General features: G+C 42.6%; 1 protein-coding gene and 1 long non-coding RNA gene across 8 annotated transcripts in view; one reads left to right on the top strand and one right to left on the bottom strand.

The window, feature by feature from the left end:
* LOC310687251 overlaps positions 1–25630 on the top strand; it is a 110338-nt gene that overhangs the window by 72226 nt on the left and 12482 nt on the right. The window lies entirely within an intron of this gene.
* Positions 540–25040, bottom strand: RESF1 (retroelement silencing factor 1). Of its 7 annotated transcripts, none has more exons than XM_083461833.1 (6): positions 23113–25040; positions 22598–22785; positions 12426–12493; positions 5595–10923; positions 2981–3058; positions 540–2189 (listed from the first exon to the last, which is right to left on the bottom strand). In XM_083461833.1, the coding sequence occupies exons 4-6, from the start codon at positions 10891–10893 to the stop codon at positions 2047–2049; spliced, it is 5520 nt and encodes a 1839-aa protein (XP_083317959.1). In that variant the 5' UTR covers positions 10894–10923; positions 12426–12493; positions 22598–22785; positions 23113–25040; the 3' UTR covers positions 540–2046. The 7 variants fall into 7 exon arrangements, 6 of the variants coding, with proteins under 6 accessions (XP_083317959.1, XP_083317958.1, XP_083317961.1 ...); XM_083461832.1 differs by having other exon boundaries at positions 22598–22779; XM_083461835.1 differs by having other exon boundaries at positions 22450–22788; positions 23121–25040.

Here is a 25630-nt window from a genome sequence, read left to right as displayed (position 1 = left end):
TCTGTTTTCTTTTATTAAAGATTTCTGCCATAAGTTTTAATAATATTTTTATGGGTCTGGACAATGATTTATTCCAAAAGGAGTCTTTTCTTGTGCGTCCAGTCGCTTCAAACTGCACAATATTAATATCTGCAACAGTCTGCTACTTCTAGGCAAATGGGGATGTAAAACTATAAAGGCCCTTGTGGGAAAGGAATGTAAGTCAGGCTCTAGCAAGTGGCTGAAATGCTGCTCTGCAGCTACATGAAGCTAAAATTGAGATGTTATCTGATCACATAGCTGATGTAACGCAAACAGTACATGAAGTGCTCGATGATAGTCGTACATGAGAGCTTTTGTTTTAAATTGCTTTGGCAGTTTGAATCTAGACGCCCCACCCACTCACCTCCATTGACATTATACGAGCTTACAGAATAGGTGGACCCCAAACAAGGGCCTTGGACATACCTAGGGATATTGTTGTATGTTTGGAAAGATTACTTCAACCACTCAGATTAAAATTCAAGCAAGTATTTTTTCAAATACACAAAAAACAACCATTGCCAAAATAAGTATGCTTTTAATTGCATTAAGAAACAGAAGCACTGAGTTCATGTAACTTTTTAAATAAAAAACCACAATCAATAAATGACAATGTTATAAAGTATCATCAAATATACCAAATAATACAAAAGGCACTTAAAAATGAATATTCAACATCAGAATAGTTTCTAGGGCATATATTTGGAAGCATACTTGGTTGTATCCCAGAGTGTTGTTCAACTGACAATAAGGCTTTTAGCAGTGGAACGGGGAAGGAAACAATTTCAGAGTGGGTGCTCTACCCCCTGATGCACCCACCCTGACATTTGCTCCGGATGGTTGGGGATCTTCCAGAGTAGATTCAGTGGGGCATAAGAGCTGCTGGAGGAGGGGGAAATCATTTTTGTTTCCCTTCGGCTGAAAGAAGCCTTAAAGTCAGCTGAGTAATACAGTTAAGTACAACCCTTAGCTAATATAGCTTACAGAGGATTTGTTTAAATAACTGGCTGGTGAATCCTGATAATATTTTGACTCACAAAGTTTTGGTCAAAATGCAAACTGGGTTTTCAAATACAATTACATTTCAATTGAAGTGGAGATATTCAACAGAGGTATTTGCAACTTTTCCTTTTAAAAAAACACATCTGAAAACCAACAAGTCTCAAATAACAGAAAATTATAAATAAAGTAAAAAGTAACTTTCTGAAAAGTTTGTAAAGTTCAGCAAAACTGGATAGCAGCACACAGTTTCCAGCGCTCCCTGGTGCATACCCAAGGCTTATCTGCTTTTGTTCATGTTTTTAACTATCTCTCCAAAGTTCAGACAAAACAAAATTGCTCTCTCTTAAAAATGCTATGATTGTTACAGATACAGGACAGTTAACAACAATATAACAATATAAGTTAACATCATCACAATGAGGACCATCAAACTGGAAAAAGAAACAAGTATTTATATGGCATGTTACAATTTTATTGATTACGCAGAATCTATTGAACATTGCTTCTGTCCATCAACTGCTCATGGGACACTGTGGAATGACACTTTGGTCTATTCTCATTACGTCTTGATTCTAATGTATTATTCTTTAACACTATCTCTGCTCTTCAGAGAGGGGGGGCGAGTTGAAAATATTGTTATTGTTTTCTTAGTTTTTATAGGAAACCGATAAACCAATAAACTATAATTTCATTACATGTCTTTTTAAAAAGAAGGATAAAATCCACTGGCTTCTTTCTGCAATTACAGTGCTATCATCCTCGTTTTTTAGACAAAATGATGGAATTAAACAGTCAGGGGAATATATTAATTGCAAAATGTGATACATTCAATTGTTAAAATTATTTGTAAATTATATCGGTAGACAAATTTTGAATCTTTTCTTGAACACAAAATATCCCAGTGTGTGCAATAATCATTTTTACAGTGCCCACCCCTGTCAGTCACTTTTACTTTATGGCCCAATTCCATCAAATACATGCACCATAAAGACATGCCCATGATATTACTCACATTTATGACATTTAGTTTAAGGGAGTGCTATCTAGGCTTTGGCTTCTTTTTTCCAGATGCATTTTCTTGTAGGTCTGAAATGTAGCTTTAGAATCCTTCACAGGCATTCCATCCAATAATTTTATCGCAGTATCAAGAGGAATGCCATCATTAACTGCAGAATAGTGACAAACAATTGCACTGTTAATTTGGAGGATTTATAGAGATAGACAGACTTGCGAAATTCAGCTTTTCCTGCCAAAACTCCAAAGCTATATATAAAAAACAATACTGGGAGTAAGTCCCATTGAATCTGCTAAAACTTACTTTTGAGTAGGCAAGTATAGAAGTGCATCATTACTATTCAACCATGATATTCAGCTCGCAAATAAGTTTGGTTTAACACGCTATGCTGTGTTAAGGCTTTCCAAGTTCACTCAAGCTTCAAAATACTAGACAAGTCACAACCTTAACAGGCATGTTATTGAGGCAATATAGGTATGGCATGGTATACTGTGCTGTGGCTAGTTCCACCACTATCTTGGAGCTGCCAGGGCAGAGTGGTATACCTAAGTCGGTAGTTGCATCTGTTCTCTGCAATAGACATATATGTTGTCCATAACTAGACTACCTTGGACAATATTAATGCGGAGAGTTGGTTGAAGTCTGGACTTTGGCACTTAGGGAAGCTTTTGACACCAACTACTCTTCTGAGAATGAAGGGTCCTCCCTCCATCAAGTGCCTCACTAAGTGCCAAGTCAGTTTCAAGCTAGCATTCAACCTCACAAAATCAAGTTTATTGATTTAGAACAGAAAATCAAAAAGTTACCTTACTTTTTGCTGCCTCCCATTTATTTCATTTTCAAATTTCCTGATGAGGAATTCTGCAGAACTTCTGCACTATTTTGCGATATTCTGGTTGGCCCTAATTTTGGCATTATCCTTATATGGATTTTAGAAGTTACCTTGAGTTTCATATTCTTCAGTTTTTCTTCTCTTAACAGGGTTGTAATTTAACCAGTCTTCTCTTTTACTTTTGACAGCTGCAAGTGATAATTGCAAGTTATGAGTAAACAGTCAGTTGTCTGTGAAATTCAGGCTAATATACTTGGGTCAGGGACAACCACAATCACCCCACAGTCAATGTAGTAGAATGATCTGAAGCAACCCATGTATTCATAGATCACAAAATATACAAAGTTGTTCTCTCACAGGCTATTTCTCAACTATTAACTTCCTTTATTTGGAAACCCTCTAGAGCCAAGCATTGGTGAAACACACTGCAAAAAATGCCCGCCTTGTCAATACTCAAGGGAATTTACCTGGAGGCTGTTGCACCTAAAAGCCTGAGCTACATGAAACTTTGGTCTGTTTCAGCAGGGTTTTCAGAATGTTCAAGAAAATAAAGTGACATTTTATCATGCTTGAATGATGTGTAAAAAAGTTTCAAAATATTACATGCAAGTACATAAACTGATACTGAGGGTTTTGAAGGTCAATTTTCAACTGAAACCAAAACTCTTCCAATGTACCGTATTTTTCGCTCCATCAGGTACACGGGACCATAAGGCGCACCTAGGGTGTTTTTTTTGGGGGGGGGGTCAAGAAAAAAAATCTTACCCCCCCCAGGCCCAAAGAGCAAAGAAGCCAAGACAGCGAGCGGGATCCATCCTGCTGGCTGTCTTGGCTTCGTTTTTAGCTGCGGGGCTGCGGCGGGGGAAGCCCGAGCTTCCCCCGACCCCAGAACAGGTCCGGGAGTGGCGGCAAGGTTGCACGCAACCTGCCTCCGCTCCCGAAGCTGGGGAAGCCCGAGCTTCCCCCGACCCCAGCCTCCAGAACAGGTACGGGAGCAGCGGTAAGGTTGCGAAGCCTTTGGAGCACAGCCTGAGTTCCCGCTGCGCTCCAGAGGCTTCAGGGATAGCCTCTGGAGCGCAGCGGGAACTCACGCTGTGCTCCAAAGGCTTCGGGTTCCTTTCGCTGAAGCCAGGAGTCTTGCTCTCCCAGCTTCAGCAAAAGGAACCCAAAGCCTTTAGAGCGCAGCGCGAGGTCCCACTGTGCTCCAAAGGCTTCAGGCGGCTATCCCTGAAGCCTGGAGAGCAACCCCTCTCGCTCCCCAGGCTTCAGCGAAAGCAACGCATAGCCTCCAGAGCGTGGAGGGAGCGCTCCCTCTGCGCTTTGGAGGCTACGCGTTGATATTGCTGAAGCCAAGGAGCCTGCATTCGCTCCATAGGACGCACACACGTTTCCCTTAATTTTTGGAGGGGGAAAAGTGTGTCCTATAGAGCAAAAAATACGGCATGTTGAAATTACTGGACTTAGATGAGATGGTAAATTGAGTGTTTAATCAGAGAAAAATCAGTGTCAACATTTACTAAAGATTGGAAACTTCTTATAGACTTTTTGAATAAAAAAATGAACATATGACATCTGGGTGTGAGTACTGAAGAGAATATTGGTCTATAGAAGGTGGATTGTTCGGTGTTACCTTGGAGTGGATGTGTTGAATAATTATCTATATAGCTAGCAGATGAAGAATGGGATGTTCTTTCTTTATTTCCCCTCCTCCTCCTTCCATTTTATTTATTCTATGTAACCAGAATGGCACCATCCACACACAATAGGTTTCTCCCAATGTTAGAAGCCAATAAAAACCTTTAGACGAAAAACCTAAGGCAGATCTTTAAAAAGCCCCCTAGATCCTTTTCACATGTGGTATTGGAAAGCCAGGTGTTCTCCCATCTTCTCCACACAGACTACCTACTACTTGCTCTAGGGAGGCACAATCCAACTATTCAGTCTAGCTTAGCAGTCTATAGCAGACATCCACAGTAAGGTCACTGTTGTTTCTCTGTCTTCTATGCTTCAGATGCTGGATCTCTTCACCAGTGAACACATCCTTTACATATAATTCTATTCCTCCTCCCTTCCTGTTTGTTCTATTCATTTTGAGCAGGCTATACCCCCCAATTCCTACATTCCAATCATGAGTCTCATCCCACCAGGTTTCAGCAATGCCCACCAGGTCATATTTGCCATCCTGTATTATGAGCTCAAATTCATCTTGCTTGAATCCCATACTCTGTGCATTAGTATAGAGACAACATAAACCATGATTCATTCCCTCCAGCTGCTTCCTTCTCGTAGTTTCTTGTCCTTTAGCAGATTTCTGGATGCTTAAATGTTAATTAATCATATCATTCATGTTAACCCTAAAAAGAAATGTACTCAAGCTCACCACTGTTTTGTATATGCATTTTAATAATCTAAGTTAGCTAAGTACCTCTAAGATTACTTCACTGGTAACTGCTAAGACAGTCTTTGTGAAGCAGTGAGGAACTCTGCTATGCTGTTACTTTCTCTTAATAAAAGTTAAAAGCATTTTGTGTCTCAAGTTCTTTCCTGCCTTGTGGATGAGCTGTGCTTGACTGACAGCTCCTTGACACCAACACGCACACACAAAACACATTTTAAAATGTAAACTTAAGCAGGGGAAATACTAAAACTAATACCAGTCTGCATTTACAACTTCCTATTTAACAGGAGTTTATTATAGATTGGCTTGATCATATCATACTGTACCTGTGATAGGGGTTTTGTCTTTTTCAGGAAGATTCTTTCTATCTAAAAGTTGTTCTTCTGAGACTGATTTTTCAAACAATATCTCTGGGCACATTTTGAACTCAAGCATTTTCGGTTTCTCCACTTCTGGCTGCTGAGAGGATGCGCTGCTGTTCTTTTGATCCTCACACAATGATGAAACACTACTGGATTTCACATGCCATACTGGTTTGGAATGTGAATCTAAGTTTGTCAAACAAATGGTTTTCTGTGCAATCCTTTTGAATGCAACTTGGTTCAAATATTTTTTCTTTTGTTCTCTTTGGAGAGAAATTGGCAGTATACCAGTTCTTCTACTGAAACATGTTTTTTTATCAGAAAGAGATCTCTCAAGTCGCTTGTCTCTATTACGAGTATCTAGCACACCCTCTTTAACCGAGAAGGGAGCTTTAAGTATATTGGAAGCATGGCTCATGTGTTTTGGTGATGCATCTAAATGACTTCTGTAATTGCCTACATTTTTCTTCTCTTTCGAATACGCAAATTTTTCCAAATTTATCTTCAGACTTTTCCTTTGAATATTTTCTTCATTGTGTTCAATATGCTCAGTCCTACTTGGTTCATTGTTTATCCTCATGTGCCCCAAATTTTTTTTGTATCCGTAGTTTTTCTCAAAATCTAATTTCTTCCTTATATTTAAATGTTCTGGTGAAAGCATGGTAGATTTATGTTGAGGGCTCTTAATTTTAATACTGTTTATATTTGGGGACTTTATGGCATCATTTTGCTGGTTTACCAAAGCCTTATGCTTTTTTCCTATTGCCATTTTTCTCTTCAAACCCTTACTCAAAGTTGGTCCCTTAATAATGCGTGTTTCATTGGAGTCCCGTTTAATTTTATATCTTTCTTGGTATGTGTTGCGCTTTATTTCTATTCTCCTTCGATGATCTGTCTTTGATCTTACAACAAGTTTTTCTTTTGATGTTCTCTGTTTAACCGAGGTTTCAATCTTGGAGAGAGTTCTAGCAGCAACCACTTTTAAATCTTTTGTGCTTGAAGGACACTGTGTTTTATCTGCAGAGACATTATCTCTTTCACGTGTGTGGTTCTGTATTTTAATTTCAATTGTTTTAGTTATCAAAGTAGGAGAAGATGTATGGAGTGGCAATTCTTCCATTTCCTGCTTGACAGGTATATTAAGTTCTTGAGAGCCTAGTTTTTCTAGAGATGAAAGTGGAATTTCAGGATCTATTTTAGATTCATTTTCTTGAAGACCAGTTTTTGCATCAGCTTCTGGTTTGACTTTAGATATAGTTTTAGACTGTGGACAAATGTCCACCTTCTGCTTTGAGGCAACTTTTTCAGGCAGTATGCACTTACACGGCTCCACTCCCATTGTTGAAGCTAGCCAACCCTGGAGGCAGCAATATTTATGCTTACTGGGTTTTGCAGCTGTTGTTTCTGCTGAGATATTTTGGCTGTCATAAGGTACAGCTTGATCAGTTTGACTATGCCTTTTATTCTCTTCCATCAAGTCATCTTTAAATTCTGTTGAAAACTGGTCAACTTCACAGTTTTTGGGTATGTTAGAGGAAGATTGACTACGCTCAGGAAACATTTCTTTCATCTGTTCAGAAGTTAATATTGTTATTTGTATTTGTGAGGGAGTTTCCACAGAACTTTGAGGCTTTTCTTCATCTTCTTTCTCACTTAGTTTAGTCACAAAATCGTTATTCTCTGGGGGTTTTAAAGCCTTTGGAAAACTGATTCCATAAGGAAATTCTTTCAAGAGTTCAGTCAGCTGATCGTTTAGTACTATTTTAGGATCTTCAGTGTCGATTCCAGAATCTGGTTGATTTTCTTCACACAGCGCATTTTTTGTGGCATCCTCTTTTGCAGTAGCGTTCGTTCCATCTGCAATACTACTGCTGAATATGTTTCCCTTATTTACAGGTAAAACCTCATTATCACTGCTGAAGTCTGCACTATGAATACAATCATAGAGTGTATCCTGCTTAAGTTTCTCTCCTGAAAGAGGAGTACTTTGGGGCATGGAACTGCTTTTTCCTTCCTCAGAATCAATGACATTCCCCTCATTTGAAGCTTTCCTACTTTGAGGAATCTCTAAATTCGACAATTCGTCTAACAGCTTTTCTGTAGTGGCATCTGATAAGCGGTCTTGGGATGGCAAAAAGGTATCTCCTTCTGAGGCACTCGTGATAATTTCAGATTCACTTTTCAAAAGGCCAGAATGCTGTTCACTATGATGGAAATACGGCATATATTTTTCTGAAGTGTCATTTTCCTTACTAGACTTCAAAGGGCTACTATTAAAAATACATGCTATTTGTGAATTGTAAAACTCATCACCTTGTACAAGAGTACACACACTGGATATCTCGAACACAGTGTCATTCAGCACTTCAACAGCATCTCCTGGTTCTTGCAAATCTGAACTACTTTTGTAAGATTTTACATCTTTTTGAGGAACTTGATGAATTAAGCAATCCTTGTTCTTTTCAGCTTTCACTATCAAGTTTTCTTCACTGGATTTGGTGGTTTTTTCATGCATATCTATATCTTCTTTCTTAATAGTAATACCTGTTTCTGAAGATGAACGAAGAGTTCCTCCTGCACCTTCATCAGCAGCTGGTACTAAGGAACTAAGCTCTTGTAAACTACATACACTGTTTTCTTCAATAATTGGATACATTTCTTCCAACAGAGATGAATGAGTTTTTTTCTGCACTTCATGTTGAATACTCTCTTTTGACATTATCAATGGAGTGACAATGGCAACTTGGAGTTCAGAACCCTTCAGTAAATTGGAATTTACGGCATCAAGTTTTTTTCCAAGAGAGGAAGGTGCAGAAGACGCAGTTGTTTCATTTGATCCAACTGTAACTTTAGTTTGGTCTTTCTGAGTTAATGCACTGGGAAGATTTTCCAAAATCTGCTGTGTTTCCCCCCCATCTACTCCAACTTCTGATAAGGACAAAGACACAGTTGAATCTTTACTTTTACCTAAGTGTTTCAAAGTTTCTCGGAAATTTTTGGTCCATAAAGCAAGACCTTTTTTTACTACCTCCCAACTAACGTCTGTCATTATAGAAGGATTTCCAGTAACTGAGGACTTCTGCATTATGCCTGCTTCTTGAACGGTTGCTTCCTGAAGAGAAGCTGAATTATATGTATCACAAATATTTTCATTATTCCCAGCTACAGTTTTTCTTTCAATTTTTTGCAGACAAGTGTTACTCTGCTCAATGCACTCTCTTTCTTCTTTTTTTGATAAGGATGATCCATTTGAGGCAGGTGGGTTCTGATTTGAACTCGGAACATTGTCAGTAAAGTACTGGCCAGGGATTTCCATTTTACTCTTACACCAACTCCCCAAGTGATCGATGGCAGATCTTGTAGTCAGTTCATAACCATTACCATTTTTTGTGCATGTCAAAGGCACTTGGGTAGAATCCATTGTAATGTTTGACCTCAGTCTAGAAGCATCATCAATATTATTCACACGAGTTTCAGATACATCACTGCTAGAAGGCATAGGAGCACTAGATGAATGATCTTTGATGGCCAAATGATGGGACCCTCCTTTTCCAACATAATCATTAAATAACATATTTTCATCAGTAGTACCTTTAAGCATATGCCTTAGAATTGGCTCTAAGTGATTATTGGTTTTCAGTGATAAAGGAGGATATTTGACTTCACCAGAACTGTAGGACATAGGAGGAAGTGATTGAGTGGTATCATGTGGAAGAAGCTGAATTGCTTGATTGGAATCCTTTGGCAGTGGCAAAGACGGATTGAGATTGGTATTGTAAGAAGGAAGTGAGGTGGCAGCATTTTGACTCTGAACAGCATTTTGATTGTGAACAGAAGTGTCAGCAGCCTGGCCATTCTGTACTGAAGATAGGTACATTTTAAATCTCATTTTAAAGTCCTTATCTATTTTTGACACTGCTTTCTTCAATTCATGCAGTTTTTTCCCATCCAGTGCTAGTCTCTCTCTTGTTATTTTATCCTTCAAGTTCTCAGGAAAATGTCTTGAGCCATTAGCTAGATTCTTTTCTTGTTCCAAAGTCCTACCCGTTTGTGGTGTTAAAGCGGCATCAGAAGGAACTGTTCCAACAACTCGCACACTGTTACAAAGGCTTGCTCCAACTTCAACTGATGACTTGGCCAGTTCATTAGGAAGCTGATTTGCAGTCCTATATCCACTTACACTATATGGAGTGTTGCCTACTGCATTGGTTTCTTGGGTGAATGGTACAGATTGATGTTTTTCACTAAGCTGAGCTGAATACAGATTACTACTTTGATCCAACCTAGGACTGTGATAGTTCTGTACATTTTCATGGGATATATTTGCAACTGCCTGTCGAAGTACAAACTGTCCATGGTTTTGTGGTGCAGGAGGACCTGGGTATGGTGGTAGATTTCGATCTTGAGGGAAGGTCTGTGCTGCATTCTTAGAATTATGATGAGCTGGTACTACATACTGTATAGGACTTACAGTATTAGGGGCATAGTATTGTGAATGCAAAGCTGCTTTCAGGCTTGAACTTGGGCCATTGATTTGGTTTTGAGTATTTTGCTGTAAAGGGAAAACAAGGCATGAAAGGTTCTGCTGAGAATTTGAGTACTGACTTGATGCCTGGTTAAAAGGCACTGTAGTATCTATTTGGGAGGTAGCAGGTCCATTAACATGATAGTAGCACATTGGCGTTGGCAGTCCTTTTGAACATGTATTACTTTGGCTCTTTTGCCAATATACTGAAGTAGTCATAGAAGTAGAATGATTCTGTAATGGTCGATTATTGTAGCTATCCAAGGCAATAGGCAGATTAACTGTTTTCTGAGGTATATTTTGCATAGGATTTTCAGTACTACCTTGTACGCCTACAGGGGAGGAAATATGCACATTCTTTGTCAAACTCGAATTCTGAGTCATGCCAGCAGCCATCTGGACATTCTCAGAGGAAACATGTCCAAGTGAATTGGGATGTAGCGTAAGAACAAGGTGGGCTGGCTGAACGTCATTATGTACAGATGTTTTAGGCAGAATAGGACGTAAAGTATTGGAGCCTCCAGGATTTTGAAAAGGCAAGTTATTTGCAAGGGTATTCATTCTATTAGAGAGTATTTTTATGGTTTGATCATTTCCAGAGTAAGTTCCAGAATTTTGAACAGATGCATTTGCTTGAAAAGCTACTGCAGTAAATTGTTGTGACTGATGTTGTTCCTGAATTTGAACACTGTTTGTCTGAAAGTTGGAGGTCAGGGTAGATCTTGTGCTCCAATCCATTGTGCTGATAGTTCTTTTCTTTTCAGGAATCTGACAAGTGAGGGAGAAAATAAAAGATTTTAAACAAATATACTTTCATGTATGCAGTAATATTTAAGAGGTAGGAACTGCAGAATAATTCCCTGTGGGTTGGGCTGACAACACACCAATAAAAAAAGTTCACTGTTAAGTTCAGGGAGGAAATACATAAAGGTAGTTTTGTGAATTCTCAGACATATAGCAATCCTATGCACATGTATGTGGGAGCAAGTAACAAATTTACTTCCAAATAAACCAGCACAGGAACAGGCTGCCAATAATAATAATTCAGTGCAAGGAGACAATGCAAAGCTAGGGACAACAAGACAACAGCACAGCACTATCATGCCTTTAATGTGTGGAACTGGCTGTTCTGTAAACAGCTGGCTTGGGGGCAATTCCAGTTGGGAATGCAGCAGGGCCAGGGGTTAAAGTCCTCCCCCCATACACCATGGTCTCAGTCAAGATCAGGTTAACTAGGCAAGGGGTAACTGGTGTGACTATTCAACTAGGGCTGGGCAATACCTGGTTTTCAACATATTAGCAACTAAATGCCGCAACATGCTATTGTATCATAATGCATGGGATTTATCTCAGCTGCTTCTTCCCACCTCAGGGAAGGAAGAAGCAATCAAGATACACTGACCAGCCCTAAATGGTGAGCAAGCCCTGGTGTCTCTCAGTCTCACATACAAGAGGAGTGTGCGGGCTTTGTTGAACCACTCCGCTCAGCTGGGGAGGAGCCTCCCACTGCTAGCTGAGTTAGTGAGCCGGAGGTAGAGCTTTATTAAAGTGCTCTGATGAGGCGCAGGTGGCCACGCACCCCTCAATGTAGAGCAGCGTAGAACAATTTAAAGAAGCCCCCTACCACCGCTTGAGCCAGTGGCAGGGCGAGGGCTTTGTTAAACTACTCCACTGAGGTGTGGGCAGCCAAGAGAGGAACAAGCTGCATCGGCCTCAGGCCTTGCTGATCCAGCTTGTTCCTTCCTCTGCAGTTTGAGGGCCAGAGAACAATAGCAGCTTCACCTAATGGTATGCCGCAAGTGAAATCAGCACTGCTCCCAAGTCCCTCCACTGCCAGGTGAAGGTGCCATCGTACTCTGGCCCTCAAACTGGTCCTGGTAGATGTGTTGATACATTGCCCAAGCTTACCACCAACCCCCCAGCTCAACTTTCTGGTCACTGAAGGCAGGTGGGTGGGACAGACATGGTCTGCCGAGAGAGCTGCTTCCCAGCCCCTCTCAACCGCACCCTTCCCACTTTACCCGATTTCAAGTATACACACAGGATCTGGAAACATAAGTCCAGCATAAAAGTGTGTGGGGGGGGGGGAACAATGATGACAGCTGCATTAAAAACAGGTTGTGTATGTTTCTGCTTCATAAACTCATGGAAGCTGTGATTAGCCATGACAGGCCACTGTAATGCAGCACATTAAAATATACATATCCCCTAGTTTCTATGATCTGCAAAAAATGAACAGCAACTGAATTAAGTAACAAATCAATACTTACGACTGGTTATTTCTGAATTTATCCAAGTTTATTTAATCTTCAGTAGTATCAGTATTCTCATAAGGTTTCTGAAAAACAAACAAAAATAATGCATGGTTCCCATACATCTATACTTTTTCAATACATATGGAATTGCTACACAGAAAGACAATACAGACGATATTCAAAGAGAAGTGACAAATTTTGGTTAAGATTGATCTGCCACTTAAAAGCATAACATCCCTCAATGCACAAGTATCCTTCACAAAAAGATGCACGAAAATATCTTAAGGGACGGGGGTGGGGGGAGAAAACAAAGGTTTAAAATTAGCTTAGGTCACAGTGCCCAAAATAAGGAAACGTAAAGTGAGCCACTTTCGCTCTAGCAGCAAACATTAGCTCTAGTACAACATGAGACAATAAAATAATTAAAATCTCTACAAAACTGAAAGGATAACTATTTAATTGTGCTAAGAAACTGAGGGGAAAGGATTGCAACTTTTTTTTTTAATGACTTATAAGATTGGTTGCTGATTAGTTACTGGTTATTATATATACACTAGTGGCCAAAATTGTGAAAACCCTTTGGAAAAAGTATTTCAGAGGCTTGATGGTTCATAACACCACTTTTTTGGGGTAATACTATAAAATTATATCAATAGAAAGATAATTTTATGAAGAATGTGATGCAATAACATTTATGAAGGATTATTTATTACAACACCAGTCAAAGAAGAAACGTGAAACACAGAAAAAATGATATATACTAAGATTCTCAGAGTGTCAGTTAATACTTAGTTGGGTAACCTTTAGCTTTAATTACGACCTAACAACACCTTCCCATGGAATGAACCAATTTTTTTAGTTCTGCAGCTGTAATAATGTGAAACCAAGATTGAATTATTGTCTCTATTAATTTGGTTTTATTGCTGCATAGCTTCTGACATAACCAGTTTTTTTAGTTGGATCCATTCCATAGATTTTTAATTGGGTTAGGGTCTGGGCTATGTATATTTGGGCATTTACATTCCCATTAATGATGCAATTCTGCCCACACATTTTGTTGTCAAACAACTCCAGATCATAACACTAACTAGGTGTTTCATGTTAGGTGTGAAGCCTTTTTGCACCAGGGAATCGTTTGCCCGCGTCCCCAGGACCGAAGAAAGAGTAAAATAACACCAGGAAAGTTTCTTCTTTGGAGAAAAGAGTTTATTGGAATCTGTGCACAGAGACAACCAGCAGAATAGCTTCTGAAATCTGGCTGCAAAGTAATACACATCAGCAAACTTTCTTATACTTGAGAGCATTCACCCACCTCCCAAACTTCCCCCAAACTTCCCCAATCAGCTGGCAAGTTTTCAACTTATTCCCTTTTAGGGCATATCTATATTGCTGGCTAAGCACTGCTGGCTAAGCACTGCTGGCTAAGCACTGCCTCCCCTCTTCCTTGTACACGTGTCTCTTTGCTAGCTAAGCATCCCCTTGTACGTGTCTTTTCTTATCTTGCATTACTGAAGCAGGAAGCGCAAGGCAGGAAACGACCCCTCAGCCCTGGTTGGTTTTTAGTTAACATCAGCAGTTTCTGCTAGCTGGCTAGGCAGGAAACGACCTCTTGACCTGCCAGACAGATTTAGCAAACACACAATTGCAGAAGTAAGCTTAGTGCAGAAACTCACTATGTGCAGATAATATTAATGATTAACCCTTCCCCTTTCCCTTCAGGTGTAGTACAAGTAGGATGTAAATCTTCTCCGATTCTTCTCCTCACGTATTTCATGCCATCACTACCAAGCAAGGAGATTTGGGTCTCATCACTCAAAGTAACTGTCCCATTGTTCCGCTGTTCAATTAACATGGGTTTTAGCCCAGTTTAATCTTTTCAAACAGAGGTATCAATGGCTTTTTCCTTGGAATTTAGACCATATTCCTGCAGTCTGCGCCGAATAGTCCTTGCAGTCAACTTCACATTACACTGCGCCATGTCATCTTGAATACATCCAGATGATTTTCTTCTGTTACGTAGGCAGTCTCTTAATTCTTCTATCATCTCTTGCTGTTGTGCACCTCTTCTTGCCTTTATCAGTCTGATTTTCTAGTAACAGTCTCCTTAGGTAAAGGTAAAAGGACCCCTGACCATTAGGTTCAGTCGTGACTGACTCTGGGTTTGAGGCACTCATCTCACTTTACTGGCCGAGGGAGCCGGCGTATAGCTTCCAGGTCATGTGGCCAGCATGACTAAGCCACTTCTGGCGAACCAGAGCAGCACACGGAAACGCTGTTTACCTTCCCGCTGGAGCGGTACCTATTTATCTACTTGCACTTTGACGTGCTTTTGAACTGCTAGGTTGGCAGCAGGGACGAGCAACGGGAGCTCACCCCGTCATGGGATTCGAACCGCCGATCTTCTCATCGACAAGTCCTAGGCTCTGTGGTTTAACCCACAGCGCCACCTGTGTCCGAGTCTCCTTACACCTCTTCAAAATTTAGAAATGCCACCTTTGGTTTAGTTTCCACCAATTTTTCTTCTAATTTCTTCATAATTGTAGCCTTGTTCACTTAATAGTACTATTTTACATTGCTTTCTGGGTGACCAGTCCTCTTTGCACCATTTCTTTAATTTTATAATATTATTTTTTTATTTATACCCCGCCCATCTGGCTGGCTTTCCCCAGCCACTCTGGGCGGCCTCCAACAGAATAATAAAAACACAGTAAGAGACCAAACATTAAAAACTTCCCTAAAAGGGCTGCTTCAGGTGTCTTCTAAAAGTCAGACAGCTGTTTGTTTATTTCTTTGACATCTGGTGGGAGGGCATTTATTACAAGCTCACTAAATGAAAGGGGGGGAAACCTCAACCAACTAGATAGCAATCATATAACATGCTGACAAACCTCCTCTCAGCTCCAGTACGTAACATCGATAGCTGAATTCTACTGTGACCTGATTGGATCATTGCCATAACAAGATGACACCTGATTGGCTCTTTAAACACACATGCTCATTGACTACTTTCAAATGAAGGAAAGCCACTGCATATCAACCTAAGCAAGCTGTGCTTCCTTTTTCTAGTTATTTGCCCAAAACCTTTGATAGAATACAGATAATTAAACAAACTGTTGCATTACATTCTCCATTAAATTATATTTCCACTGATAACTGCAACCTTAATATTTCAGTGTTGATTAGGGCTGGGCAATATCTGGTTGTTCAACACTGCACGAGCTAAACATTGAGATTTTGATATATCACAGTATCTGAAATAAGGCTGAAGCTATGTAGAGGCGAACAAGGTAATATCCTGGCAACAGCTACTACTTATGGGTCTAACTCTGTAAAACTGATGATTTTTTACTTACAGTTAACATATTGTTACAACTGTTATAGTACTATTATACCAATAATGCTTAAATTAGCACAATTTCTCTAAAATTAATCAGTAGCATACCGTATTTTTCGCCCTATAAGATGCACTTTTCCCCCTCCAAAAATGAAGGGGAAATGTGTGTGTGTCCTATGGGGCAAATGCAGGCTTTCGCTGAAGCCTGGAGAGCGAGGGGGGTCGGTGCGCACCAACCTCTCTCGCTCTCCAGGCTTCAGGAAGCTATCCGCTAGCCGTGGGAGGTTGTGAGATCTAAAAATGACCTCATGGTATAATTGAATATAGTGGTACCTCGGGTTAAATATTTAATTCGTTCTGGAGGTTCGTACTTAACCTGAAACTGTTCTTAACCTGAAGCACCACTTTAGCTAATGGGGCCTCCTGCTGCTGCCGCGCCGGCGGAGCACGATTTCTGTTCTCATCCTGAAGCAAAGTTCTTAACCTGAAGCACTATTTCTGGGTTAGCGGAGTCTGTAACCTGAAGCGTATGTAACCACTGTATATGTTTAGTATGTGAGGACTAAAAAGAGATCTCATGGTATAATTGAAGATAATTTCAGTACGGTATGAATGCAGATATGTCTAAAGTGTGAGCAGAACCAGATGCTACGTGACTCTGAAGACAAAAGATAAAGAAATTATTGAATCAAGATAAATAACTATTGAGCCAGTGTATGGACTGGGCAAAAAAGGAGATAAGCAGCCAGGATATTCTGGTAAAATGTGGGTTGAACGAGGTAACGGTTAGGTGAATTTGTACCAGGCTAGCTGAATGATTTGGATGCGGGTGACGTTGTGGGTTAAACCACAGAGCCTAGGACTTGCCAATCAGAAGGTTGGCAGTTTGAATCCCTGTTACAGGGTGAGCTCCCGTCGCTCGGTCCCTGCTCCTGCCAACCTAGCAGTTCGAAAGCACGTCAAAGTGCAAGTAGATAAATAGGTACCGCTCTGGCGGGAACGTAAACGGTGTTTCCGTGTGCTGCTTTGGTTCTCCAGAAGCAGCATAGTCATGCTGGCCACATGCCTCAGAAGCTGTACGCCGGCTCCCTCGGCCAATAAAGTGAGATGAGCGCTGCAACCCCAGAGTCGGTCACGACTGGACCTAATGGTCAGGGGTCCCTTTACCTTTACCTTATTAGCTGAATGATTGAGGAGTTGGCGTTTTCACCAAAATGCTGCAACGGTTATATAACTGCAGGCAGCACAGACTTGCTTATATTTATATTTAGAACGGCTTGTGGTTAGGATTCTCGTAAGTGGGGCAGCTTGCAGATGAGAAATTGTTTATTTGTACGCCTCAGCAAGTATAGAACTCGCTTGCACCTGCTACGGGTCCGGATGTGGTTGTAATAAGTAGACAAACATCAGCGGTCCAGAACGACTCACACTTGTTAACTGGGTGTGGTAGATCAGAAGGCAGTATCTTGGCTTGACTTGGCGAGTAATTGCATAGACCAAATAGGGGAATTTTAGTAGGCAAATCAGGCGGTTGTGATAGGCTGTAACCCTTGCAGTACCCAGCCAATGAGACGACAAGGAAGGGAACCTTCAGGTATAGTGAATATAAGCTTATGTTTTGCCAGTTTTTGGATGTGCCTACTTTGGACACCTGCTCTTGCAAATAATCTATTTATTCAATAAATTCTTTGCTGCTTCACCAGTTTTGCTCAGATTGTATTTTAAGGAGCAGGATTAAGGGTCTTAGGACACACTTTTTTCTTCTCACACTGACCCAACCCAACGAGTGTTACATGCTTCGGTGATATAAAGGAACATAGCTTTATTGCTAAAACAGTATGTAAGGGCACAGAGGCTTGATCAAATAAGGGCTTTAGGGGACGGGAAAATTAACCAAATAAGGGGCTTTGGGAGATTAAAGGGGGAGTGGGAGTTGGATTTTACATTGCAATAGGTGGACGCAATAGGTGTGAATTTTGAACGCCCCTTCCTAGTGGGCGGCAAAGGAGGGTGTGCTGGGCCCAGGGGTAACCCATGAAACACAGTCCAGGACTGGTCCAGAATCCGGAGGTTCCGCTAGGAGTCAGTCCGAAAGGGCCAAGGCAGGAAACCAGGCAAGGACAGGTGCAGGATCTGGCATACAGCAATGTTGCTCCCGCAACCTGGGGCGGGGTCCGACAGCCTTATATCTTTGTCAAGGTAGTGGCCGGTCCTGATTCCCCGGCGACTCACCTCCCTGTTTTGCCCGAAGGCGAGCACTCCTCCTGCGAGTACTCAGGTCTCTCCTTCTCTCAGACCTTAGTCTCTGCATCGGTGGGTTACTAGACCCAGGGGCCGCCTCAGCCTCCCCTGACCAGTGGAGCAGCTGTAAATGATGGCCCAGCTGAAGGCAACGAGGTAATCCAGGGCAGAGGCCAGGGCAGGCTCAGGCCCCTGATTCAGCCCAGCTGGGGTTTGTTGCAGGGGAACCTGTGCAGACTGGGACTCTTCAGGATCAGGCCCCAGACTTGGTTCAGGTGATGCCTGAGGCAAAAGATCCAGTGCAGACTGAGTCTCCTCTGGTTCCAAGCCCGAGTCCCAGGCCATCACATAGGGACTTGTGCTCTGGAAAAGGGTTTATATAGTCATGTTTTTGATAAGGAAGTGTGTGCCTGTTTTTTCAGGAGTCAGTCCAAAAGGGCCAAGGCAGGACACGAGGCAGGAAACCAGGCAAGGACAGGTGCAGGATCTGGCATACAGCAATGTTGCTCCCACAAGCCTCTTTCATCCTTCACGCGGCTCTCCCACGGCTAGCGGAGCACTGCACTAATCCCGAAGCTTGGGGCGTGCGGAGCTCAGCGCGCCCCAAACTTCTGGGTGCCAGCAAGGTCTCCGCTAGCCGCACGACTTCGCGCGGCTCTCCCACGGCTAGCGGACCGCTGTGCTGCTCCCGAAGCTTGGGGCGCGCTGAGCTCCGCACGCCCCAAGCTTCGGGATTAGCGCAGCGCTCCGCTAGCCGTGGGAGAGCCGCGTGAAGTCGCGCGGCTCTCCCACGGCTAGCGGAGACCTTGCCAGCACCCAGAAGCTTGGGGCGTGCTGAGCTCCGCACGCCCCAAGCTTCGGGATTAGCACGGCGCACCTGGGGAGGAAATAATTTTCCCCCCTTTATTTCCCCCCCAAAAAACTAGGTGCGTCCTATGGGCCAGTGCGTCCTATAGGGTGAAAAATACGGTAGATATCAAAAGGTAAGAGAATGTCCCCTAAAAAATTAAAGTCAGTGTAACACTTTAAGATATGCAAATATAAATCACTATTGAATCTGATTGTTAATTTTCTTTTCTAAACCAAGCCAAAAAAGAATGGTACAGATACATTTTAACAGAAAATATAAACAAAAATTATATTTTTATTGCCAGGAAAATTTGCATTTCTTTTATAAACCAAGCCAAATCAGAAAGAACAGATAAAATTTTACAGAACAAAAATTATTAAATTAAATTTCTGTTTTTTTCAAAGGTAATTTGCATTTTGGCAATCTCTGGCAATAGAGATGCCTTTTGTATTTGAAGAACATTGCCAGCTGTGCTAGTGCCACAGAGGAGCTCCTCTCTGGCTTCACAAAACCAAGCACACCAACAAGGGAGGGGAGAGATAGAATATCACACATACACACGGGAGGAGGGGGAGGGGGAGAGAGAGAGAGAGAGAGAAGCAGGGGAGGAGAATAGGGGCTGGATCACCAGAGCAAGGAAGGAAGCAACTTAGAACTGGAATGGAAAGTTAACAGAGAGGAGAGGCTGGGGACAGTGTTAGAAACTGGAATAGCAAAGCTAGCAGGCAAAGCACTTCTAGGAACTGAGTTGTGGGAGCCAAAACAAAATGTCTAGGCGCCACTTGGGGGGGGGGCAACAGTTTATTATTTTGATAAGCATGAATTAATATGAAAGTCAGATAAGTGACACATTTTTAGCAGATATTGTTAATACAGTGGTACCTCGGGTTATGTACGCTTCAGGTTACACACTCCGCTAACCTAGAAATAGTGCTTCAGGTTAAGAACAGAAATCGTGCTCCAGCGGCGCGGTGGCAGCAGGAGGCCCCATTAGCTAAAGTGGTGCTTCAGGTTAAGAACAGTTTCAGGTTAAGTATGGACCTCCGGAACAAATTAAGTACTTAACCTGAGGTACCACTGTACATGTTTAATTTGATGTTCAGATTAAAAATATAGGTACCATAGTTCAGTTTTCAAAACACTCTACTCTTTATCATTTAACTCCTTAACACATTGTCTATCCTTAAAATATACTCTGAAGCTTCAAAGCACATACATTTCAGTAATCCTTGAATATCAGCCAGGGACAAAAAAAATGGCACCCAGACTTTTGGAAGCACTCTCAAATGGAGAATGTTTAGGCACAAAAATGTGCCTGGTGCCCTGCTAATTCCAAATCCTGGCTGGGAAGAAGTTTCTCAAAGCTCTGTTTCGCTATATCTGCTTGGTGATATTGGTGTCAGCCTGCTGCAGCAACTTGTGGTGATTTGCTGCTGCTGAAGGACTGTGACTGCTATCCGTTTTTCAGAGAACTTGGAGATACTTGAGTCAGCCTGCTGCAGCGATTTCTTGCCGTTGTGGGAGGCAGGGAACAACTGAGGTGGAGTTGGCAAGAGCTGCACACACAGAAGGAAATTGGCTTCCCTGTTTTTCCAATATTGTGCTTTTTGTATACCACACACACATTTGCGATAAATTGCAATGTCAACAGTTATCACGATTTGATGTAAAACCCAGTATCAAACGATATATAGATTTATAGCACAGTCCTAGTGTTGCTTTGCAGTGAAAACTAGTCAGGGCTTTAGTTTTAGTTTATTTAGTTGCCTTTTAAAAGAGCTGTAAAATGGCAAGGTGCTGCAAACAAAAAGAAAATACTTGTTTTGGAAGTACAACTATATATTGCTTCAGCGGGGGAAACACTGTTTCCCTACACACACAAAAGGCTACAGCACCCAACAAAGAGCCAATATTGGGTCCTAAGGGTGATGGACATTCCCCAAATTTATTTTCTGTATATCTGATTGTCATCACCAGGAGATGGCACAAACTATTTTGCAGACTTTATTCTCCAAACAGATAGCATACCAAAGAGTCAAACAGCAGGCCCAGGAGTTTGTGTTCCCTCAGGGAGGCCAAGCCAGCAAAATACTCATAGCAACTGGGGGGTGGGGGGAAACCTGGCAAACCAGCCAACCGAGTGACGTGTTCATGTTCAACACGGCTCAATTAAAAACAGCTGCTCTGCTGAACAATCAATTCATGATATCCCTTTTTTTCTTAGATGAAATTTCTAGATGCTAGAATTTCATCTTAAGTAGGCCACAAATACAGTATATTTACTATAACATGCCCATATCTCAATACTAAAACCAGTTCTACACAGAAATAGTAACAGCATAAAGAAGTTATAAAATCATAATACCAAATAAAACACAGAGATTAGAATAGCTCTAATCCTCATGATCCACATTGTTCATCTAGAACCTATCAGCATCAAGTTAGAGAATAGGGAACATACATCACACAGGAATAAAACATTAAATAACTTAAGCAACTGTTATCAAAATCAAAATCCTGGAGTGTAAGGCTCCACCTTAAAAGCTTTGGAGTTTCTTCACTATCTAGCCAACACCAGATTTAATTTGTGGCATTAAGCCAATAATATCCCAGAGGAAACTGACTAGTGTTTTCACAGGACTAAACAAACAAACAAACAAACAAATATCCTACCAATTCACAAACTTCATCAGGTTGATTTACATTTCTACTGAAAGACGCATTAACTGACTAGGATATTTACAGAAAGTTAACTCTTCAGGGTCAGAACACAGCTCTTTTTGCTGCTAAACCAAATATTGTCTAAAGGCGAGATCACTGCCTATCACGCAAGATGTAAAAGCATCATCTTCATGTATCAAAACAGGTAAGGACCCTTTAAAATATTTATATTCAGAATCCACCAGAGCCAGGTTAGTTTTTATAAACCTTGCGACTGAAAATTGCCACTTGGTCACAAGCGGGTGTTCCTGAGTCGCAAAAAAACAAACATGACTAGGACTGAGCTGAAGATACACAAGTAGAAAATAGATTATATTTATTTCAAAGTCAATTCAGAGTTTTTCACTTTTATCCACTGAATTTCCCAGTACTGTACTGTTTTAAGAATATGTATTCTTAAAACAGCATATATACATAGAAATAATTACTCAAGGGGAATTTGTTCTGGTACAGCAAAAGTCAGCTAAAGATAATCTTTGAAAAACAGCAAGATTCAATCCTGGCCTGATCTTTTAAAATACATATTTAGCTTTTTACCAAAAGAAAGTGTAGCAACGGACTTTGCTTTGGATTCAGATAATATTTTACCATTGGGAAATAGCACCTTGTGAAGATCACCCAGTCACATCTGTGAGGGAGGAATAAAATCAAGTCTCCAGAGTAACAGCACTACTAACTGAACACAAGCTAGGAAATTTCAGTGTTTCTTTTATGTGGGGGCTCTGAGATATCAGATCAGAGCCCTAGCAGCGCAGTCACACGGTTATAGAACCCTAAAAAGGAGATAAGGGGGTCGGAGAGAAACTAACTCTGCTTATCTCCCCCCATCACTATAACAAAATATGAAACAATCTCTCTCCCCCCCCCCCCCCGCTCAGAGATCAACAACTTACCTCTGACCAGGCGGGAAACAAGTCCACTCTCCACACTTTATGGACTCTTTAAATGGAAAAAGTAGATGGTGCGGTGGGTGGGGGCGCGTCGGGACGGGACGACGGACTATAAAAATGCATCTAATGACAAAATAAACGTGACACTTACGGCGGGCCCATTTATCCTCGCCAAGTGTGGAGCCGTTTCGACATCGTTTCCCTCCACGGGGCTGCAGCGGTCCGAGGGATCCTCGGGGGAAGCGGATATGCACGCCTCGCAAAGCAGCAGCGACGGCGCCAGCCACCTCCTCGGCCAGGTTTGCGATGCCCGGAATCGAGTCTCTCTCTCTTCTCTCTCTGCTGCGCGAGGGAGGCGGTCGTAGTGGGGAGCAGGAAAAGAGAAAGGGAGAAAGCCATTAGGATTCGGTGAGGAGAGAAACGCGGAGGGGAAACCGAAAGCTAAGTGAGCGCTCGCCTTCGACCGACCAGCGCGCGCGCGCAATTCTCGCCTCAGACGCCGGGAGGCTTGGGAAATAATCCACAGCGGCGCGAGAGAAGAGGAGGATACCTCAGCGCCGCAGACGCCAACCCCCTCTGCAATTAGCTGCGTTAATTGGGGCGGCGTTTTTTATCCCCCCCTTCCCGCTCGCCATTTTGAACCCACTCACGTCCTTTCCCTCCCACGCCCGTACCCGTTTTTTCTCTACGCCGCCCGCGGGATAGCGATCCTCCGCCGCGGCCAAAGAGGAAGAGAGAGAGAGGCAGGCGACGCCCCGATGGGCCTCAGGCGACAACTCTCCGGGAAGCAGCGGAAGCGACTCTCCAGAAGCGCTTTCCGCCCCTCGCTCTCGAAGCAGGAGGAGAGAAGAAGACTCCCCAAAGTGCCAGCTTTTAAAAGCCGGACAAGCCTCGCCGCCGGGCAAAACCGAGTCGGGAGTCCCGAGCGAGGTTGGAGAAGAGGAGAGTCTGAGCAGCGCTCTCTAGTCGCTCCCTTTCTGAAAAGCCGCTGACACATTTACCTCAGCTCCGAATGAGGAAGATCGACCAGCCGCTTCTCTCCCCTCCCCAAATCCACCTGGCCCCGCCCACGATGGTGCGGGGGAGGCAGGATCAAGTCGCCTTCGCTGAGGAGGCAAAAGATTCCTGGAGTTTGCAGGCGGTTCTTGGGTCGACGTCGACCTCTGTAGGCGAGGAACTGCAACCGCCGCCCTCCCTTGCGGTTGTGAGACCTAAAAATGACCTCATGGTATAATTGAATACAGTGGTACCTCGGGTTAAATATTTAATTCGTTCTGGAGGTTCGTACTTAACCTGAAACTGTTCTTAACCTGAAGCACCACTTTAGCTAATGGGGCCTCCTGCTGCTGCCGCGCCGGCGGAGCACGATTTCTGTTCTCATCCTGAAGCAAAGTTCTTAACCTGAAGCACTATTTCTGGGTTAGCGGAGTCTGTAACCTGAAGCGTATGTAACCACTGTATATGTTTAGTATGTGAGGACTAAAAAGAGATCTCATGGTATAATTGAAGATAATTTCAGTACGGTATGAATGCAGATATGTCTGAAGATGCTACGTGACTCTGAAGACAAAAGATAAAGAAATTATTGAATCAAAGATAAAGAACTATTGAGCCAGTTTATGGACTGGGCAAAACAGGAGATAAGCAGCCAGGATATTCTGGTAAAATGTGGGTTGAACGAGGTAACGGTTAGGTGAATTTGTACCAGGCTAGCTGAATGATTTGGATGCGGGTGACGTTGTGGGTTAAACCACAGAGCCTAGGACTTGCCAATCAGAAGGTTGGCAGTTTGAATCCCTGTTACGGGGTGAGCTCCCGTCGCTCGGTCCCTGCTCCTGCCAACCTAGCAGTTCGAAAGCACGTCAAAGTGCAAGTAGATAAATAGGTACCGCTCTGGTGGGAACGTAAACAGTGTTTCCGTGTGCTGCTTTGGTTCTCCAGAAGCAGCATAGTCATGCTGGCCACATGCCTCGGAAGCTGTACGCTGGCTCCCTTGGCCAATAAAGTGAGATGAGCGCTGCAACCCCAGAGTCGGTCACGACTGGACCTAATGGTCAGGGGTCCCTTTACCTTTACCTTATTAGCTGAATGATTGAGGAGTTGGCATTTTCACCAAAATGCTGCAACGGTTATATAACTGCAGGCAGCACAGACTTGCTTATATTTATATTTAGAACGGCTTGTGGTTAGGATTCTCATAAGTGGGGCAGCTTTCAGATGAAAAATGGTTTATTTGTACGCCTCAGCAAGTATAGAACTCGCTTGCACCTGCTAGGGGTCCGGATGTGGTTGTAATAAGTAGGCAAGCATCAGCGGTCCAGAACGACTCACACTTGTTAACTGGGTGTGGTAGATCAGAAGGCAGTATCTTGGCTTGACTTGGCGAGTAATTCATAGACCAAATAGGGGAATTTTAGTAGGCAAATCAGGCGGTTGTGATAGGCTGTAACCCTTGCAGTACCCAGCCAATGAGACGACAAGGAAGGGAACCTTCAGGTATAGTGAATATAAGCTTATGTTTTGCCAGTTTTTGGATGTGCCTACTTTGGACACCTGCTCTTGCAAATAATCTATTTATTCAATAAATTCCTTGCTGCTTCACCAGTTTTGCTCAGATTGTATTTTAAGGAGCAGGATTAAGGGTCTTAGGACGCACTTTTTTTTCTTCTCACACTGACCCAACCCAACGAGTGTTACATGCTTCGGTGATATAAAGGAACATAGCTTTATTGCTAAAACAGTATGTAAGGGCACAGAGGCTTGATCAAATAAGGGCTTTAGGGGACGGGAAAATTAACCAAATAAGGGGCTCTGGGGGATGAAAGAAGGAGTGGGAGTTGGATTTTACATTGCAATAGGCGGACGCAATAGGCGTGAATTTTGAACGCCCCTTCCTAGTGGGCGGCAAAGGAGGGTGTGCTGGACCCAGGGGTAACCCATGAAACACAGTCCAGGACTGGTCCAGAATCCGGAGGTTCCGCTAGGAGTCAGTCCGAAAGGGCCAAGGCAGGACACGAGGCAGAAAACCAGGCAAGGACAGGTGCAGGATCTGGCATACAGCAATGTTGCTCCCGCAACCTGGGGCGGGGTCCGACAGCCTTATATCTTTGTCAAGGTAGTGGCCGGTCCTGATTCCCCGGCGACTCACCTCCCTGTTTTGCCCGAAGGTGAGCACTCCTCCTGC

The sequence above is a fragment of the Podarcis liolepis genome (genome assembly GCF_965112155.1).
Source record: "Podarcis liolepis genome assembly, chromosome: 10".
Classification (NCBI taxonomy): domain Eukaryota; kingdom Metazoa; phylum Chordata; class Lepidosauria; order Squamata; family Lacertidae; genus Podarcis; species Podarcis liolepis.
This window is presented reverse-complemented; position numbering and strand designations above follow the sequence as displayed.